This window comes from Gavia stellata, chromosome 4 (genome assembly GCF_030936135.1).
Source record: "Gavia stellata isolate bGavSte3 chromosome 4, bGavSte3.hap2, whole genome shotgun sequence".
Lineage (NCBI taxonomy): Eukaryota > Metazoa > Chordata > Aves > Gaviiformes > Gaviidae > Gavia > Gavia stellata.
Genome location: NC_082597.1, coordinates 64,255,503 through 64,277,580, shown reverse-complemented (window position 1 = coordinate 64,277,580; position 22,078 = coordinate 64,255,503). Strand labels below are relative to the sequence as shown.

General features: G+C 36.8%; 1 protein-coding gene across 1 annotated transcript in view; it reads left to right on the top strand.

Moving 5' to 3' along the window:
• KDM7A (lysine demethylase 7A) overlaps positions 1 to 8,774 on the top strand; it is a 67,008-nt gene extending 58,234 nt beyond the window's left edge. The window contains exons 15-20 of the mRNA XM_059816803.1: positions 1,413 to 1,510; positions 3,766 to 3,914; positions 4,061 to 4,269; positions 6,403 to 6,488; positions 7,613 to 7,889; positions 8,680 to 8,774. Of these exons, the coding sequence (XP_059672786.1) occupies positions 1,413 to 1,510; positions 3,766 to 3,914; positions 4,061 to 4,269; positions 6,403 to 6,488; positions 7,613 to 7,889; positions 8,680 to 8,774 (914 nt within the window). The remainder of the gene's footprint in view (positions 1 to 1,412; positions 1,511 to 3,765; positions 3,915 to 4,060; positions 4,270 to 6,402; positions 6,489 to 7,612; positions 7,890 to 8,679) is intronic.
• The last annotated feature ends 13,304 nt before the right edge of the window (positions 8,775 to 22,078 follow it).

Sequence of the window (22,078 nt, the reverse complement as noted above, 5' to 3'; positions counted from 1 at the left end):
TTGTGAACTTTGCCACAGTCTACACTAGGAACAAAATCTTACTAGGATTGCACTGTATATAGGGTTACAGGTACATCTTTTACGCTTCGTAATTCATGAGTTATGAAGAATTGCGTTCTGTTTATTTAGTTTCATATAAAGCTGTGCTAAAAGCAAACCAACACAGAGCAGAAATTAGCTCTGGAATGAAGACAAGTAAAGTTAAAATGTTGGTTTGCTTTCAGCATAGTTTTATACGAAACTATAAGTACTTGAAAACTTGCAAAAATGATGTTGCTTTCTTTATCCACTACCTTCTTGACACACATTCATAATTTTTTTTTATTCTGTTTAGCTTTTCTCCAAAAAACTTTTGCGAGTTTAACTGCATATTGTAGTCTTTTCACCAATTTGTACTTAATCAAGATTTCTGCCAGCAGCCTTGACAAAGGTGTACATACAGCTCACTCACCTCGAGCCTTGGAGTCCGAACACTTCTATAAATGTGTTTCCTACTTGTGGTTGTTGGGGACATATGCTCTTTTAAAAGTACATGCTTCTGAGAGTTGCTTAGCTACTTCATGTTTGAGTTCTTTCAGCACTTAAAAAAGTAACCCATGTGGACTAGGTGGCTGATTTGATTGATTGCTTTGTCATATGCCAGTGTTTTTGATGTCTATTTTGAAACCTCATTCTCTGATTAGTACTTTATCTTACTACTAGCAAAAAGCATGTCTAAGGTTGGCATTTCCTCTCCTCCTTTTCCTTTTCAGGTCCTTCTGTGTTCAAAACCAATGCAAGTATATTGTGTATCATCATAGTAATATTTTAATCTTCTTTAACAGGTCTGCATTTTAACCCTGATTGAAGCTCTGTAGTAGCACAAAACGGGCAGAATATGCCAGTGAATTGTGACATAAAAGTAAAATTGCAAGCAACAGAATGATTTTTCTTTTTTACCTTTAAATCACTTAATATCCTCTGACTTCCATGTTTAGTGTTTCTGTATAACTGCTTTTATTTTTAAACAAGGAAATTGTATTGAAATTGTATTGAAGATTACTTCTAATTAACTTTTTCTGAGAGCCACTTCTCTGGCTCCAGCCTGTATACAAAAGCAGAAATTGCCCAAGGTGCCATCTGTGGAGTATGTGCTATATGGGAGAGAAAATATATATGGTCCTGCTGCACCTGGTTTCTCTTTCTCTGGCTTCATCCAGTCAGTTGCTTGAGGAGTCTATTCGTCAACAGTAGGCAACTCACTAGAGTTTTAAGCAAACTTGACTTGTGAACCAGATCAGTGTACAGATGTGCTTTTGTTTACAGACTGTTAAAAACTAAATGTGTATTTATTGTTCTGTACTTCCCAAATAATTGTTAAGTATTATATGTAATAAATGTTGGGTCTTATTTTTTAATTTTTCTCTTCGCAGTGTTCTTTGAAAGTGTGAAATCAGAACTCAGGAATGGATCCTCAGAGTACTCTGATATTTCTGATTCAGAAGAATCTGAGCCTGATTGCACTACACAGGTATAGCTAGAAAAAAATCACAAAAGTTAACGAAGCAATTAAATATAATTTTGCTCACTCACTTCAAATTTATCTTGTCAAAGTTTGTGTTAAAAGACCAATAACAGTATTTAATTCTTGGTCAAGTTAATAGCTCAAACTTAAGATTCTGCCTCATTCTTCATTTATTCTAGTGTTGAGAAAAATAACAAGATATGCTATCTTGACCTAAATTTTATGATCTTAGTCGTTACAGTGGTGCTGGCAGTTAGATGCTAGTTGCTTTTTCATTTCCTCCATAACAAGTCTAAATTTCATCATTAGAATTATGAGTATCTACCACACAGTTTCATTTTAGAGCATGGTTAAATGGAAACAATCTTATTAGGCCTTCAGTTTTTAAAATAAGCTGAAGTGGCTAAATGCTATTGAGGTGTTTTAGACTATTTGAAATAAATGGGAATCCTCCATTTGAGAGTGTAGATTGTAGTGATTTCTTTACGACTAAACGAAATATAAGTGCACACACATGTGTACATATATATATTTACACTCATGGATTTTAATACAACTTCTAGTGTTTGGAAATGTGTATATGTATATACAAATATTTTTATCATTTTTTCCCTTGTAAAATTGTGCTCTGGCTTACTAATTTCAATTTTAATTGGATAGCAGTAAAATGCTAGTAGGGTGGAGTGATTACCTCAAATTTTTGTTTTTGTGCTCTGGAAAATAATGCTTTGGTCTTTCTTTCAATCGTCAGCCTATTATAAGACTTCACAAGAGTCTTCAAATTCCTACTTTTTGCATGGCGGTTAAGATCTATCTTTAAGATCTATCTTGTTGTCTGCCATCATTACCTTAACTAGATACTGGAATAAGTGATAGGAACCTTCATGATGTGGCTTCTTCTGTTTTCCTAAACTGCATTGTCAGCAACTTTGGCTCAGCAGGTTTCCTTTTTTAAGACACAGAATCGATAGTTACTCAGAAGTGATGTATTTCTTCTTCATAGGAGAATGTAGCCAGTTTTGGATGACTTTGTCATTGAGAGAAACATTTTATATTAATGCCATTTACTCTCTTAGTTCCTTCTATATTCTTCTGCTTCTTAATTTCTAATAGTATCGAATGGAATAATGTTTCTGCATGTTTAAATTTGTCTTTTGTAATGATATATCCAAAATGAACTGTCTCATTAGCTCCTGTAAATCCTTTTTATGTTTTTATATTGTACTGAAGACAATCTTAACAAAACAAGATAATAGCTTTGTTAGTAACATTGAGTCATAGTTATAATTTAATTGCCCATTTGTGTCACTTTCCAAGTGTCAGAGATTAATAAGCGGCTCTTGTGAATGAAGCTATTGTATAAAAACATCCCTTGGTGATATGATAAACTTCATTCATTCCAGTTCTGTTTTTGATGATAGGGATAGTGGTGTCAGTCTTGAAGGATTATGATTCCTCCATGTTCTGATCTTCCACTTTCAACACTTTTGTTGAATGTCATGTATATTCCTTGGCTTGAAAAAAAATTGTGGCATTCTCCGTACTTGCTGAAAATAGATTAGTCTGAATTACCAAGATGGAACGTATCTGTTGTAGCCCTTGCTTCATGTAAAGGCATATTGAGTCAATATGGTTGCTCCATCTTTGGGAAGCTCCTGCCCATACAAGCTGTAATCTCAGCAGGAGCTGAAAAGCTCATTCATTAATGAAATGAGGCTGTGCCACTGTAAGAGAGGCAACAGCTATTGTGCCTCTGTTACTGCTGTGTTCTGGATTTGTCTGAGAGCTTCTGTCACTCATCAGAGAGATGCTGGTGCTCGAAGTTATCTTTTGTGAGAGTAGGAACCAGAAACAGTTACTTGGGGCAGGATGTGTCACGTTATATGTAATAGGCATCAATTCTGGCTGCTGCTTGGAACCATACTTCCATATTTTTTCCTCTTCTTTGAATATCAAAGATAAGAATAATCAATGCTTTCTTTAAAGAGAATACAATGATTTGTGCATGGTTTAATGTGTGTAGTGTTTTTTCTGTAAGAAAAAGCTTCCTATAGTGCTGGAGCATGTACTCATCAGTGATACAAAATTTGGATGTATTAGCATCTCAGTTGTTATATTCAAATTAACTGCCTTCTGTATACTTTATATATAAAAAAGTTGGACCTGGAAGCTTTTGAAATTTTTACTTAGCATAAATTAAGGTAGCGTCTCTATTTAGGAGGCATGGTGACCATTCTGCATACTGTTTCCTCTTGTTTCAGCAGAAGGATTCCTCCACAGAGGAGTCGGAAAGCTCAGGTGATGAAGAGAAACAGGAAGTAACATCAAATTTCAAAGAGGAATCTAAGGTCACAAGAGACCTTTGTCAAAATACCCAGAAGCCATCCAGAAATGAAACTCCCAGTAAAAAGTAAGCATATTGTGGGCATTCGTTTATAAACTGTTAGACCTTTTCGCACATATTTATGATTCTGCTTTATACCAATGTGAAAATCATTCCTTAAGGGAACTTTAGGGTCCTGGTTTGAACTCCTGAATACTCCTTTATTTTTCTAGGGAATGTGCTACCTCGACAAGTACAGAAGAAGAAGCTATTCAGGGCATGCTTTCTATGGCAGGATTGCACTATACTACATGTTTACCAGGTCATACTCAAAGCACAGACTGCACAGATAAAAGAACCTCTCTTCAGGAACACAGAAGCTACCCCAAGAGTCGGCATAAAGACAGACAGCCATCTCAGAGCCACAGAACAATAGAATGTGGTAGGTATCTGAACTAATGACACTGCTGCTCTCTGCTCTTGGACAAGCTGCTCAGAATAAGCACTTAAAGTTACATTTTCAGATTTGTAGTCAAGTTTTTAAGTAAATCAGACCAACATTCAAAAAGGTGTGTTCTTTGGGTTTGGGTTGGGGTTTTTTTTTTCTATAAAAAGTAAATGTTACTTCTGAAAACTGGGACAAACTTAGCTTGAGAGGTCATCAGAACACATCTTCTAAATATTGCCATCTAAAAGTTTTGTGGCATCTTTACAAGAGTGGCAAAGTTATGGCTAGATTGAAACACTCCTTATTGAAACTGTAATTTCCTTCAGAACAAATTGACAGAACCTTCATGGTTGCAGCTTTCATGGCATGTGTGTTACTTAGATATCCATAGGAATCTGCTAGGTGACTTTTCATGTGTCTTTGGGAGACATATTTGGCTTTACTCCTGAAATTCTGCTATGAATGCAGTACATTAAAGGAGATTCATAGGTAGTTTTTTTTGTCAGTGGCATTTTGATGTCTGTGGAAAACAGACATCTGTTAAATGCATTTGGGAATGACAGACAGCAGAACATTAACACTAATCCCCTCAAAGGAATCAAAATAATTTCTTGGAACAGAGAGAGAGAGAGTCATTATGTTTGAAAATTCTTTGCTTAAGAAGGAAATGGAAGAGGATTATAGCTTTGCTGATGTGAATCAAATAGAAACCCACCAATAAATAGGGTGCTAATTCAGAGAACTAATAGTATGTTGATTTTTTGCTTACATGGATAACAGGAAAGCCTAATGTGATATCATGGACTGTGTTCTGGTAATTGAAGCTCTATGTCCTTAAAACCCACCAACCAAATAAATAAATAAACCCAACAACAAACCCTAACCAGCAAACCCCACAGGCACATACAGTGCCTTTCCATCTTTGTAACTTTATGAAAAACATAATATCCAGGTTTTTGAATTGTGGTGGATTGACTCAGGCCAACAGCTAAGCACCCGCACAGCCACTTGTTCTCTTTCTCCCTGCCCTGTGGAATGGGGGAGAGAATAGAAAGAGCAAAAGTGAGAAAATTCATGGGTTGACATAAAGACAGTTTAGTAAGTGAAGGAAGGAGGAAAAGAAACAAGTGGTGCAAAGGCAATCACTCACTACCTTCTGCAAGCAGACTGACGCCCAGCCAGTCTCTGAGCAATGAGTACCTTGGAAAACCGTTTTCCCCCCAGCCTCTTCCTCTACCCCAGTTTTTATTGCCAAGCATGACATATGGTATGGAATATCCCTTTGACCGATTCAGGTCAGCTGTCTTGACAATGTTCTTTCCCAGTCTCTTGCCTACCCCTAGCCTACTTACTGTAGGGAGCGGAGTGGGAGAAGAGAAGGCCGTGACACTGTGCAAGAACTGTTCAGCAACAGTGAAAACTTTGGTGTGTTATCAACACTGTTTTAGCCACAAATCTAAAATGTAGCACCATATGGACTGTTAGGAAAAAATTCCGTTCCAGCCAGACCCAGTACATGTGTCAAACTCCACAGGTGAAGAAGATGAAACTGCTTCTTACCTAGCAGATTTTGCAAAACCTTTTGGTGTCTCGAAATTCGAATTGGTTTCTTGGGATACCCTTAGTTTTACAAGTTAACTGTATTGTAAATGTGTTTTCAATGTGGGCATTTCTTCTATAGGCCTATCAGCATAGATCTTCCATATATTGTATCTGAATAGTGTATCAGTGCTTAGAAACAATACAATCAATAATACCTGAAAATTAGATGTCCATCTTTGTATGAGCTCCTCATGATACAAAGCCATGGTAGAAAACTGTAGCGTAACAAAGAAAGTAAGCTGTGTTCAACATCATCACTTTCAAATTTGAACGATTATATTTGTCTAACCTTCTTACTGTGGTATATGGACCTTTAATTAGGTAGTTTTATACTGTGAGATTGTTTTCCCAATTTAGTGTGTAGAACCAAGCAGCTCTGACAACTTTTATTTTGTATCTAGGAAATATTTTCCATTGTATTTTCCTTTCTTTCTTGTTTTAATTTTAAAGTCATTCAAATGTATAATTAACTTTGTATTCCTAGTTACTGGTTTTAAAATTCAAGCTTGTTGAACTTCTCTTTAGGTAGGTCTGTGAAGGAAGAAGGAGGAGACTTGGGGACTTCAGCATGGGCTAGACACCTGAATGAAGCTTCAAGGATTACCCCTCAGGTAAAACAATACTTTAAACATTTTGAACACGTTTTTGTAGGAAAAAGAGATCATGAAGTTGTAAGTATGGAAAGCATGGTGGACAGGTCTTTTCACACTGCATATCTGATAATTGATACTTCTCGTTCTGGTAACTGGGTATTATATTTTTGAAATGGTTTTTTTCACTGTTGTTGTTTTGGTTTTTTTCATTTCAAACTCTCTTCTGTCATAGTGGCTAGTATTAAGATGCTCACGGCAGTATATTAAAAAATAAAAAATACTTTATAAAAAAAGTATGAATTTACATTTAGTCTAACTGGGGAAGCACTGTATTGTTTATTCGTTGTTATTCCCAACCAGAGCATCAGAACAAGTGGAACCTGTTGGTAGTATTTATAGTAAAGATACTTGCTTAGGAAATTGGTACTGCCAAACTGATAGAACCTTTCAACAGCCAGCAGGTAGGAATATTTTTACTTTCTGATGTCCAGGTGGAATCCAGCAAGGAATATATCAATGAAAGTTTGTGTGTCTTACACTCTGAACTTTTTTAGTATTTCTAAACTTGTCTGTATTAGAAGTATTAGAACAATTAATTAAATAGAACAATTAAAGGTGCAAAATAACAGTGTTATTTAATAGCTGTATTTTAACTGCATGCTTTGTAGGGTTTTTTTTGCAAGAATATCTAACTACGTGATAACTCCTTACAGTTTGTAATTCCCAATTTAGCATTTGTTCTTTCATCAGCTGAATATTGAAAACAAATTGCCTGTTTAAGTAGTCAGTGGTTATGGTATGGCTTGCTACAGTGGCCAGTTTAATCAAGAGCAATTGCATTTGTTTTGATCACTGCAAACTAAAACTATAAAGTAGAGAAATTGGGTACACTAGTATTTGTAATTCATCTATAGCATTGCCCTTAAGTGCATATGGAAAAGCTTGCGCAGCGATACTGTATTGTATCTTATTTTAGTAGGTATCTATACTAAAAGAAATGATGGAATCATAAAATGGTCAGACACTGGTGGAACTGAGTATCTTTTTCAAAGATACAGTAGCATAATTAGAAAAACTGGAGTGAACTTGTAGCCAGAAGGTATTAACTTCCACTTTTTTCCTTCTCCTCATTTCCATACTAGGATACAAGTAAAATGCAAAAATATATCAAGAAAGAGGTTGCATCAGAAGCCAATCATAAGGTTCAGGAAAACAGAAGTATAGTCCACAACAACAGCTTGAGTTTTCAGCATGGCAAGTATACACGAGATTCCAATCTAATTCAAGGAGAATGTCGGCTGAGTGATGGCAGCCTTAGCCCTGACAGGCCGTATGGTGAAACATCCTTGTCTGTACCACTTCATCCAACAAAGAGGCCAGCATCAAATCCACCCCCTATCAGCAACCAGGCGACAAAAGGTAATGTTTATCTCTGTCTTCTAGCCAGAGTAGGGGGGTGGGGCGGGAAGAGTCTAGGAAAAGAGCTTGTAAACATCAAAAAGAGCTGTTAGATGCAGCAACTGAAAAAAGGACAGGCTTAGACCTTAAGGAAAAACATAAAATGGGCATCCTGTGGCCACTCAAATTTTGGCACACAATGTGTGGAGGTAGAATTAAGAGAGATCTAACTGGGTGTGTGGCCATATGAAACTTTCATTGTTACCATTGCACTTCTGCAGCTGTATCTGTTACGCATTTATTACAGGGAACAGAACCACAACTATAGGCTGAAACACTGGCCTGAATCACATTTGTTTATCAAAGTGAAGGTTTAAAAGTTGTGATACTTCAAAAAATTGTCTGATGATTATACTATTTCATTTTTAGCTTCTAGGTTTTTTTTTTGTAATTTAGTCAAGGGAATACCTTACTTTGAGCAAAATTCAGGAAGCTCAGTTTAGGTTCTCCTTACCACACCCACTGCCCTTCTCTAGACTGGAAACATTTGTAAATAATATAATCACTTTATTTATGGTAATGCTAGCCAGACTTTAGGGAAAACAGTTCCTGTTTTTTTACAATTCTGATTCCCTGTTTGTTTGCTCCCAAACAGACAAATAAAGAGCTTTTTCTTTTTTTTTTTTCCTTGAAACTGATTCAGGTGAAAAGTTTTCCTGCTTCACCTTGAAAGCTGGGTTTCATCTTTGTTCTACAATGATAAAGATCTGTTTTGAAATTCCTGATTGAAGTACTCGATTTCATTTTTCAGGCAAACGTCCAAAGAAAGGAATGGCAACTGCTAAACAGCGCCTTGGGAAGATCTTGAAGCTGAACCGGAATGGCCATGCACGCTTCTTTGTTTAATGTAGCTGCTACTTCTACTACTGCTGTCTTTCCTACACAGACCAGTATTGAGGTCAACAGAGCCTGGAGCTGCTGTTACTCCTCTGCTTGAAGCAGACTTGCATGTACCATGTAAAACACTGCCTGATGAACAAAAATGAGAAAGAAAAACAAAAAAAACAAAAACAAACAAAAAAACCAACCCAATGCTGCATTTTCACTGTGCCACACCTGCTCAGCAATAACCATACGGGAATGGGGAAATCTTCAGAGAGACATGGACTGTAAGAAATAGTCTCTCATCAGGGCTTGAATATCATTTGTTGCTGGTAGTTTCTGACCTAATTAATGAGGGGAAGATGATGAAGGTGGTTTATCAATAATTTATTTCTGATAGATTTTGACAACTTTTAAATTCATTTTAAAAACCTATTTATTTGGAAGACTTTTTTTGTGGGGGTTATTAATTTAGATTTAAAAATGTGAAAGTTTTTAATTGTTTTGATAATGTATGTTTGGTGCAGTGGAGAGCCACATTAATTGTGATTAGTCTGGACTCCTAAATTTGATATTCAGGTTATAGTCTTAAATAGGGGTGAGATGCATTATTAATTATTTTTTAAATTAAGGCATATGGAATCTTATTTTTTTCCTGCTTTTTGTAAGCTATTGGCTGGGCTTCTGTTGACTTGCAAGTTGCATATTCTCTGCCAGCTTGATTATTTTTGACCTGTCCTCTTTAATACAGATTTATTTATTTGATGGACTAGAAGAGACTCCTAAAGACAGAAGAATCTTCTTATGTCAGTCCAGTAGCTAACTTGTTTTAAACTGCACCCCTTTCCTCCAAATTGGACTGCATACTTTTTCTCTTGATGATCTGCCTGGGATGATTTTCTTCTGTAAAAAGGCTCTCTGAAATTGTATTTGTACAGGTTATTTAAGAGTTGGTACAAAGGAGGGAAACGTGATGTATCTTTTTGGAGGAACAGGGACATCACTTAAGATAAATGTTTCTTCAGAACAATTAGTCTGAAATAACACCTAAGATACACATTACAGTCTTAAGATTTGGCATATTACTTAGTGTAGCATGTAAGAAGCATTAAAATATTATTATAGTACTCCAAACATTTTACTGAAGAGTCAGGAAGGCAGGAGAATGTGTGTTGCTTTCAAAGCTGTGCGAGACAGCCAATTAAAAGTCTTAACTGGTGCATATATAAGCATTAAGTAGCTTACTGGTATCAGAATGATCATTTGTGTCAGGCTTCATACAGGGCTGATAGCAAATGCTGATTCTGAATTATTGTAAATAATTTTGATTTAAAAATCTGTATTTTTCTGTAATATAAAATTAAATATTTAACTTTTGGGGGATGGGGATGAAGGCGGAAAGGGGAATACTTTTACTTGATTCTGGAAAAAGGGCATTTTGCAGGGTCCAGCCAAAATGTAATGATTAATATGCTGGTGACAACAATATTGTTGGTTGTTTGGGGTTTTTTTGGTTGCTAGGAGTAAAAATACTCAGGCATAGCTATCCAAGTCATTGAATTGATTTAACTTTCCATACCAGTTTTTCCTTCCTCCATATTCTATACTGGAATCGTTTTAAAAACAAATTCAGTTGGACTTTCCAGAATATTTGTGCAGAGTTATTTTTATCTAGGCTAGATTATGAATGCCTTTACAAATTTATGGAAATGGTTATGATGTCAGGTGTTTTTGATTGTTGCAGGGTCAAAACTATTTAGCACTATGTTATCCTGTTTCTAAATTGAGAAACATCAAAACATAATGCAACTGCAAATAAGTCAGGTAGCTTTCATGGCTTTACTGCCTCTGGAGCTTGAAAATTATAACTTAGGAGTGTTTTTTGCAGCCCTGCTTTTACATTATATTGACTTGACTTTATAGTTCTGTGTGTGTGCGTATGGATGATTTTTTTTAACTTTTTTTTGTTTGCTAATTATGGTTTCACAAAAGCATGTTTTCAGTTTTTTTTTTTAATTTATTTTAATGCAAGCTATCAACCTTGTTTAGACTATTGGGAACGGAGGTAACAAAGGATTTCTAAAAAGCAGAAGATAAGCTGAGAGGTACTCTACAGGTGCTGAAAGTGACTATAAAGTACTTGCTGTTCTCAGGTGCTATGTTTTCTAGATGGATATAGTTAAAAGAGAATATTTTAACTGTCTTCTAACATGTTCTTACCAAAGTAAGTCAAAGAAGTAAACTATGTTGTCAATATTAGTTAAAATTATATGTCCATATAAATATTCTCTGTGCTTAAGCTTGAGCAAATGGATTATTGCCTGCCAGGTTTTGGAAACTGTTTTAGCTTTAGCGTATTGAACCAAACTGTTTCCTTCTTGCTGGCTGTATAATTTTTAAGAATAGAAAATTCCAGTTTAGGGCAGCAGTCAGATTCAGAGCAGAATTAAGAATGAGCTTTCTCTCCTTAAAGGCAGATTTTAGAGAACACTTATCTGCAATAGAAATATGCCAGAATAGAATCTGGAGTAAGGAATTTTAAAATACGGAGTATGCTTTCTTGTACATGTGACTGGCTTATACGAAGTCTCTCTTCTGACCATATACGTTATTTATCTGTATCTTAACTATTGGAACACAGATGTGGCTGGACCCATATATATTATTTCTTCTTGGTTTTATTCTTTACTCTACTTTCTAACTTTTTTTCCAAAGTGGCTCTCCACTGTCGTGAATTTATGTAATAGTCTCTTCACAGGCTGTCAACAGGCAGAGGTTCATTCCCATTTTCTTCAGATATCCATGCTTCCAGCAGAAGTTAATTCTGGTGTTCCACCTCAGAACAAGTAATTTGAAAGAAATTGCCATGATGAGCAGTATTTAAAAAAACAAAAAGGGAAAAAAAAAAAGAAAAAAAAAAAAAACAAAGGGAAAAAAAAGTCTCCTGGTAGCTCATGAAGAGGATGTGGTGACCTCACTTGTTTTGTGTACTTGTGTGTAGGGATATTTTTACTGTGTTCTAGATGAAAACACTACTGCACCAATCTTTCTGTAGATGGACTGAGCCTTGTGTTGTTGTAGTGGAGAGAAAAAGCCCTGTTTTTTTCCTTGCTGTCTCACTTGGGGTGGAAGAGGGAGGGAGTAGGGAACACTGACTGGACAACAAAGAGCATTAAGCCTGCTATGGTAACTCATTTTCAAGGATAGTCTTTTTTGCAAAGTCAGAGAACTTGGATTTGGCGTAAAACTTAATTTTTTTTTTTTTTTTTTTTAGATAGAACAACAGGAAATTAAATATTGTAGGGGTTTTTCCCATTCTCTAAGTTCTCACGTTCCTGCAATTGAAAAAAAAAAAAAAAAGAAAAAAAAAACAAACGTGAAAATGGAAAGACCATCTAGAAACTATATCAAAGATACTTCCAGCAACTTTCCCTTTTCTTCTCCTACTATACTTGCTAATAAATCCTGGCTACAAGGTAGCCTCTGTTGACCTCTGAGGTAGATTACCTATGCAACCTATAATACTCTACATGAATCCATTCTTAAAGACAATTTTGAAAGGGTTAGATGTTGAGAGTTAAAATTGTTGCTTTCTGATCACATGGGGGATTTGGGGGTTTTTGTTTTTTTGGTGGTTGAACTGCTTGTGTTATCTTTAGTAGAGATACAAGAGAGCACAGTGTCATGATCACATTTTAGAAGCTTCAGCTTTCCCTAGGCTTTGCTATATGGGATAGGCTACCTTCATTCACAAGGCCATGAAGTTGTAAAAGTCAAATTTTTGCAGGGTTTCGGGGTCAGAGCTGATGTGAATCTTGCAGCCCCCTTTTGGTAATTGTGGAGACTAAGCAGAACTGAACCTAGAATGGCCTGGTACTACAAGCCTATAACTAATGCCCTATTTAGGCTCCACATGCCTACCTGTCCCTTCACACACATCCCCATGACCCCCAGATCTGGTGTCTTTCCAGATTTTCATTCATGTGATACTTCCAGACCATTAAAAGCTGTTTGTAGCTCTGGGGTTGAGTGAGCCCAGAGCTACTCGTTCACAGAAGAAATATAAATGGAACCAAGGGCCTTACTATTTGTGGTTAAACAAGATTAAAAGCTGCAACATCCGTTTTTCCAAAAAAAACCAAACCAAAACAAAAAACAACCAACAAAAAAAACCCTAGTAACCCTCTTTATGGGAGCGTATGAGTGATAAATCATGCAGTGGATGGGAAATATAAGTAGCACTGATAAGGAAATGCATGTTCTTCATAGGCTGCATTTCTGTTTGGAAAAAAAGACTTTTTCTACTTTTAATATAAATTAAGCCATAAGAGTTTCATGCTGTGGGAAAGGAATGAAAGGGATCACTTTTAAGAGATTATATTGATATGTATTGTCACTTCTGCTGGGAAATGTCTATTGCTGCCAATGCTTTGGTGAATTTTTTTTAAAAAAACCATGAAATTTGAAGGAAAAAAAAAGGGGCTAGTTCTTGGCTATATTTACTAGTTTTGTAGTAATGTTTTGCTGGCCCGTTTGTCTTTTCCTCTCCTTTTTCTACTCTCATAGTCTAATGTCTATCTTTCCTTCTAATGTCTCTGACAATATTAGCTTGTCTGCGCAGTAGGGGTCGGTGTATGTGTGTCTTCCTTTTTACAGAAACGCACTACTGTGTTAAGTGTTTGGCTGGGAAATGGGATGCTGCAGCTTTAAGAGCATTTTTTTCAATTCATAACAGTATTTCCCATCCTCTTTTGCCTGCAGGCAGGGAAAGTGTATGTACAGTATTTATTTTGTTTTGATTTTACTTTAAATTTGTAAGTTTCTATAAGTAGTTCACATTGATTATTCTAGGGGAGGACATGTGGCTTGTTTAAATTTGTATTTGATATTCATAGTTTCCACTTTCTGTACTTTAAAATACTGAAATTAAAAAAATTGTATTGCTTATGTTTTGATTTTAGCACTCTAAGTGTTTAATTTCTTCAGACTTCTGCTCATTTGCTTCAGTGTAAATACAGAAAACTGTACAGAATATTATGAGGAGAAAAATGGTTTTCTAGGTCCAATCTCTGTGCCCTTTACTTGTCGCATTTTAAAGAAGAAATTTTATGGAGAGGGAATATTCTCATATTGGGTTTTTTTATTTTTTCAAAGTGCAAATCTCATTTCAATGCAAGTATATTATATGGCAACTAAATGCATTTTGTGAAGATGTGTATGTTCTTTTTGAATCCTAATATAAAAGGGAGGTGGAAGTGTTTGTGATCTGTCATATTAGCAGATCTAGAACTGTAAGAAGGGTGTCAAATGGTATTTTCGTGTTATTGCACTTGGGGTTTTTTTGGGGTTTGTCTCATGCTACTGATGACTGATTCATCTCTTGATTTCCTTTCCTTTTTTTTTTCTTTAAGTGTATTCAGTGTCTGGAAGAATAGATTTCTCTTTCACAGTTCCATGTACTTTGTCATTCTTGCTTTTATCCTGGGTGACTTCTGTGCTGATTTTTCCCACCACATGTCATCTTCTGGTTTACAGTTGTCAGTGCTCCGTATTTTGACTCCATATGGCAGTACAGTGTTTGCATGTGGGTACTTCTTCACTGAAAGGGTTGTCAGGCATTGGAACAGGCTGCCCAGGGAGGTGGTGGAGTCACCATCCCTGGATGTATTTAAAAGACATGTAGATGTGGTACTTAGGGACATAGTTTAGTGGTGGACCTGGCAGTGTTAGGTTAATGGTTGGGCTTGATGGTCTTAAAGGTCTTTTCCAACCTAAATGATTCTATGATTCTACTCTACTTGGGGATAACGGAAGCACTACTATGTTGCACTCCAACTTCTTGTAATGCATTTTCTGCAAATAGTGCTCCATGCTACTGAACTGCTTCAGTGCTGTGATGGACAGATGCTGAGATTCCAGTGATGGTCATTTTATGAGGGCCTTAGATAAATGATGCAGCAATGGCATTGGAAGAACCAGGTGGCAAAAGGTGTTTGATTTGAGCATCCTCTGTAGCTGCTCAAGTTTACTTCTTAGCCTGGCTTTTAGTTTACAGAGAAAATATGGTTGACTATAATGGCTAGGAGATCTGTTCATGGACCAGGACTTCATTGTGGCAGGTCCTTTACAGACAAAGAACAAAAACGCTGACCTCATCAAACCATGTCCTGTTAAGATTGAAAAAAAAACCCAACAGACTAGTAAATTCTGTGGCCTAAAGTTTAAAACATGATAGTGTTGTAGATTTTGGGGGTGGAAACTTCTGTGCTGTTTCAAAACCAAATTTCATTTGAGTGGAGTAAGGAATCATCTTTTCAATTAATGTGTTAAAACTGATTTTAAATTTGGTTAGCCAAAGATTTCCCAAAGATCCGAAAGAGATTTTTGTCTATCAGAGCAACCATGTATTTTGAAAAAGTTTTGATCACTGTAATTGAAGAACAATGCTACAACCTATGCATTTCCATCAGACAGACTCATCTGCATTTGTCACACTGAACTCGCTGCTCATTATTATGAGAGAGCACCTCATTGGGCCACAAATACAAGTTTCATACCCATATAAAAACCTATATAATCACCTTTACTATTTGTCTTTTTGTTTTTGCCAGCTACACTCCAGAGCTTTTCTCTGTGACTGCTGTTTGGTGGATAATAGGTGGGAAAATACACCGGAAAATAGAAGTCCTGCTTTAAATGCTAGTGGATAGCCTTCAGCACCTGGATCTGTATTTCCATTAAAAGTCAGAGTTTCTGGGTTTCTGCTTTTCTATTTGAAGAGGATGGGGAAATACTTACTTGGATTGTTCTTTCCTAATGGACAGATGGATTTTAAAGATTTCAAGGCTACCAAATACGGCAAAAGAATTGAATTTCTAAAATCGGGGAATAGACAAGATTCTCTCCTTGGTATCTGAAGAGTAAAGTTGTTGGTTTTGTTTTTCTTTTCTTTTTTAATTGACAGTATTCTACTGCGTTTAAGGTAGAGTACCCCCTTGTAAAGTGCCTACAAACAGTTTTGTGTATGTTTAGTGAAGTTCAGCTTTTTCTCTAGAGGGCTTGTCATGACCTGCTTAAGTTGTGAAGCTGTTGTGGTGCTGTCTCATTAGTTAACGCATTCAACCAAACCTTTTCTTGTTTGTTTTGTTTAGATGTAACTTTGGATTGATGACAGAAACCTGAGTAGTAGAATGAATATGGTGAAGTCAGTCATGCTGAGTGCTGGTTTCTATAGAAACTTTTTAGTCTTTGTATAGAAGTATTTCTGCTGCGAGCCCTTGAAATTACACTTTTACTGCTGGTGAGTAATGTCAGCTGCCTCAAGCCAAAATTTAATGAGGACTGAAACTGTTAAACCAGAATGGTATTGTTACTCATTCTGATACAACCAGGAATTTTAAATGCCTTTGTTTCTATAGTGGTCAATGACTAAAGTCTACCTGCAGAAGAAATAGCTGGTGATCAAGACAGTGAATAAAGTCTGTCATTGCCAGAGCTCATAGTATTCCACCTAACAGCCAACTAATAGGACAGTTTGCTTTGTGTAGACTAAGGTCTGATTTTTCTGGAGCCAATTATATTCAATCTTTACTGCAAATTTTTGAAGAATTGTGTTTGGCTTAATAGATCTATTTATCTGTACTGCTCCTGCTGTATTTGCTTTGGTCTTGGAAAAAATACTTTACTTTGGAACATATAAGTCAACTAAAAGAACAGTATACAAAGAGTCTGCCTGTTTGTGATGCTTTGCCCCAAACTTTTTCTCCTAAGAAATGTTTTATTTGCTGCAATGAGTGTGAGTAAAGATCCCACCCATACTTGGAGAATGTGATACTTATCTGGAAGAAACATTTGCCCTTGAATCATACGCCTTGGTGTTAAGTCATAAAGATGCAAGTTGGCTTTTAGTTCTGGTAAAACTAAAAGCCAGCAAAACTCTAGAAACTGCTACTCTGATCTCCTAAAATAGGACCTGGGCTGTGGAAATGTGGCCTAACTAGGCAGCTTTTTCAGGCTAATATTAATTTGAAAAAGATAGTAAATCATGTACTTCATTCTTAAATTGTTGGTTTCTAGTTACAGAGGTTTTGTTTTCTTACAAAAGATGTTTGAACAGATCTATTACAGGTCTGGCCTAGTAAGGATTTTTCTGTGCTTGACCAGCACTTGTAGAAATTGTTTTGAATTCCATCATGTGATGGTTACTGAACAGAGCCCTTGCCATGTGGTTGAAGTGCTTCTCCTCAAGAGGCAGTTAACCTCTCTTCCCACTGAGTTATACCTATTGAGGAGGGAGAGCATTCAAAGAGTGTATTTACCATGCCAACTGTCCCAAAAGTGATGTCAGAACCGGGTGGCTCAGAGGTTAGCATTGAGAGGAACCCTTTTGCTTCCAAGTCTGTCCATATTCAGCCCAGGTCCGCTGAGAGGAGGGAGAAGAAAATTTGTGAGCTGTGCAGTATGCTACTGCAAAATGAGTTGATCGTATTCCAGAGACTGCTGGACAGCTGTGCCCGTCATAAAACTAAGCACCACAAAGTGATGCTGAATTGCCGTAGTCCTAGGAGGGAGACCAAGCATTAAATGCGACATGGCATCTGAATGATCTCTTTCTCCCCAGGCTTTTGCAGCAGTTCAGATAAGAGTTATTAGTGAGATGCTTTGGGAAAATGCAAAAGCATTGTATAACATACCTCTTCTGTGGCTTCATGAAATTATTTTAGGCACGGGTTCTGTTGATCCATTTTCTTCAATGTTAAGAGGATTTAATTTAAAGAAGGAGTTCAGTTTGTATAGAAAGCCAAAAGAGATTTCATGTTTTATGTCCCACAGTTACCCTATGAGTGATGTTTGTGAGGGGAAGTGATATGTATTAGACCAACTGACGTTTGGAGAGTGGGAAGTTTAGCACTCATGGTTCACATGTAAGATGCTGCTTCTCCACACAAACCTTGCCTTGCTTATGTACTCACAATACAGGGCCACTGCTATGAACTGGTAGCTTATAGACTGTTTTCAGTAATGTTGCCATTAGTAGCTTTCTTATTTTAAAGTACATTTTAAATAGCGCTTACTACAGTAATTGAGGAGAAAAATGATGTCGTTTGAATGCATAATGTATGTAGTGTCTAGGAGGAGATGTAGGAATAAGGCAGAATTCTCTGACATTAATGTGTTCAGTACATTAAAAAAACACTACAACTTCCAAAAGAGGACCATTCACAAGACTACAAAACTGAGGAAGTCAGAAATGCTTTAGCAGGCCACAGGGTCAATATATGTATTTTTTTACTATAATCAAACTGTCTTCAACCATGGCAAATGGAATATGAAGTGTGTGTATATATACTCACACACATATATATTTTTATTCTGTCCCATGTTTTCTGTTGCCTATAATTTCAAAGAATTTTAAACAATATAGAATGTCAGCTACAAAACTCCAGTAATATTAGTATTTTTACCATAACTATGATTAAAAGAATGTCTTCACTAATCCTTTTATTACACATTTTAATTGACAATGAAATAGTGCTGTCAATACTCTTAAAATACTGTATTTAAATTCTTTTCCACTTGGTTAAGACATTCAGAGATTTCTGAATTTTTTTCTGCACTGATGCTAACTCTTGCTATATTTTACAGTTCATGGCTTGGAGAAAAAACTGAGTATCATTCTGTGCCAGACTGTTGTGGTTCACTGAAAAAGAGTCTAAAAGATTGGGAACAACACAAAAAGAAATCTCTGATCTATTAAATGTTCTGTGGAGCCTGTACCTCCAGTCATTAGCTGAAGCACTAAAGCATAGGTTATAGTATAACCGGAGATCTTCAAGGTGCTATGTTGACTAATCAGATCAAAATGTACATAGTGGTAGAGAATAGAATGGAAACCGTATGTATAAAATCAGGTCATTTTTGCTTGATTAGCTGCAGAAATGCATGTGGTGAAGAGCATGAAAGTGGTGGAACCACAAAAGGTGGACGTCACTGCTTTCCCCTGTGTGGGGGGAGAAGCAGTAGCCAGACTAAGATCTGACCAGTCTCACCAGGGTCGTCTTCGAGGAAGGCTCCCAGCCACTGCCCACTGGGGACTGCTTCCAGATGGGGAAGGGTTCTTCTGTGCTTCCCTGAATCGGTGGCCTCCCTGTCCTTTGCACAGATGTCAGGTTTGGAGAGGTTAAGCACATTTCTGTGATAAACAGGACAGAAAATAACTTGGAAGTATCCAAGCTGATACCTGGAATGGTGTGAACTTTCTTATAAAGGCAACCCTTGGGGTCAGCTTGAGTTCGAGTATTTTGAAGTATTATTTAGATCTTACTTTTCCAAATCAGTCTTTCGCTTACACTACTGGCATAATGTGAAGTGAACCTTTCCATTTTGCAATTTCGGAAAAGCTTTTCCTAAACCATTGTCATTTTGCCATGTTTCATTCCTCAGTTGTTACTTTGAATGAAATTGAGTGGTATCTAGCTTTGTCCAATGTTTCAGCTACAATAATGTAGCAGCTTAGCCTGGAAAGCCATGTTGTCATTGCAGCACTGAATCATCAGTGTTTCAGTCACTGTAGTAACATGACGGAAGGAGGTTGAACAAACACGTTTCCTTTTCTACAAAAACATCTAAACCAAACATCTAAACCATGTAATCTCTTTGAGAATTATTTAAGATCTCTGAGATTTCTGCTTGAATTTCTTTATCAGCTGCCAGGAAGATTGGACTATAATGGATCCAGATTCTGGCTGGTTTTGCAAAGGATCTGAACTGGAGGATATTTAGTGACTTTTTAATTTTAAAAATTTTTTTTTAGTTCATTTCACTACTCTCATGTTTAGGCTTGTATTCTGTTGCAACCAAGTCTGATGCAAGTTAAAAATCACAAGTCTGAAAAATCTTAAATGGATTTCTATAGATTTTTAGTTTTTATAGCTGAAGGCTACAAAGTCTTATTGGGCATTTTAGGGAGCTATATTGATTCTTATTTTTTTCTGCACTTAATTTTTTGGCTATGCTTTGGAACATTTCTGCATTGAAGTACTTAGTCCTTTTCACTGCTGTAATTCTCATATGTAAGCTAAGACATCTCTCAGCTTTCATTTCTACATTTTTCAAATTCTCCAAGTCTTTGAGGGCATTTCTGGGTGCAACTGTCGCTAGCAGATTTTTCTGTCTCCTCAAATGGTATTGATATCTCAAGGTACTAATTAACGCTGCAGTGTGAGCCCAAAGGTTGCCATACCTGTGAATAGCCAATAAAATTCAACAGCCCGAAGGGTTTTCAAATCAACACCATCAAAATCATCATCAACAATATCAATAGCTGGGAAATCAAAAAGGCTTAACAGTAAAATTCAGAAAAAGAAGCTTTGCTCTCTTGGAGATGTTATGGCAAGGGACGTACAGATCACTTTCAAACACAGGGCCTGCATCACTGTTAGTTCATAAGGTATCTTAGAGGTATGCAGAAGAAAAGATATGTATTTGTGTGTATGTGTATGCAGCTCATCTAATCCATGCTTTTCCCAGAAGTGGGGATTGACTGCTGAGGCAAATTCTGTCTACACAAGAATGCAGTCTGACACAGGGCCAGGTTGTGCCTCTGATCTGTGGTGAAATCCACTTCTCTCTCTGTGTGACAGTACCTGAGCATACTAGGTTTTGGAAGCCCACAGTCTGCACTTCTTATGCTGAATAAGACCCAGTAATGACGTAGAAGCAGCAAAGGAAAGAATGAAGGGATGCTGAAGATAGTGGGGAAAAATGGGTCCTCTGATGTTACGTAGATCAGCTATTGCACAATTCCATGCCAAATCATCAGAAGGATATCCTGGACAAAACATTCCTAAATTGAACCTTTCTAATGCAAGATGCTGGGTTTAATAGTTCTGACATGAGGCATTTTGGCTATGTACTGAAAATGGGCAGGATTAACAGATTTTTACTACCCCCCTTGAAGAAAGTGTCTGATGCCCTGTTCTGAAAATGTCAAAATACGTCAAGTCAGTTTTTGACAGCAAGGCTCTGAGCAGATGCAGATCTGACACCAAGATTTTATTTCTGCTACCTGGCTAGCAGAGTGTGTATAAAGAATTCATATGAATTCATTTATTCATTTATTTACATATTCATATATAACTTCATGTTATAAAGAGATCAATGCCATAATAACATTTACTAACAGCCAGCTAGAAGGGGAGTGGAGACCATTGCTAGTGACAGTCTTTGCAAAAACTCTTGTATTATTTTCTTTCCCACCTTTTGTTTCACTTAGGTGTTACTGCTTGTTCTTTGTAATGTAACCTTTCTGGGACAGCGGCTGTTGGATGCTAGATGCTTGTGTAGTGCCTAACAAACTGATTTGGTTAACGCCTTGAACCAGGATTATTTATAATTTAGCTTTCTGTAATATCTTTACCCATGCTATTTGAGTAGAATAGAATTTCTTATTCTATGCATTCCATCCCAGTCTTATGATGTGGGCGATAATATGGATATGGATAACTCTTCTTCCTCTTTCTCTTGTCCTGCCCTGCAGAGTCAGCATGGAGAATGCTGTCTTGAACAGACATAAATAGTTAGGAAGGATGTATTTCTTTGGCTGTGGGTCACACAGAAGAGTGGAATCTGCAGCAAACAAAATTATTTCTTCTGCTAGGAAGAAAATGTGAAACTCTTGGTTTTTTTTTGTTTTTGTTTTTGTTTTTTTGTTTTTTTTTTGTTGTTGTTGTTGTTGTTTTGTTTTGTTTTGTTTAAATTCCATGTAAGGGTGTGTTCATTCCCTTTAGCCACATCTGCAGGCAGCGAGGGATGAAAGCCTTTACATCACTCTCAGAATATATGGTTTATTTTCTGTTTCTATTTTAAAATGTGTTTCCTGAGTATAGAAGAAGAGAAAGATGTCTAAAAGCTGTGTTTTTATTTTTGAGCTCTAACGCAGGCAAAGTTAATGCAATATTAATGACCACCAGGAGGAGCTCACGACACAGCCTGCAGCCTTACCGTCCTCGAAGCTTGTCAGAATTTCACCAGAGAAGGAACTTCAAGTCAAAGCACGGTGCGGACAGCCATCCCCTTAAAGCCGTCAGTATTGGTGTTGGACATAGGAATGCGCAAAATAAAACTACATCTGGAAAAGGCAAAGTGACCCAAAACATAGGGCAGGTGGGACAACTTGCCATGGGCAGATGCTGGGATGTTAGAGAATGTGATGATCTATCATGCTGTGAATGGCCTCGTTTATATAGGGAATCCCAGCCTCAAACTTTACTTCTGAATTCTCTTATTTTTCCCTTGGGGAAAAATAAGCTGAGGTGGCACAAAGACCA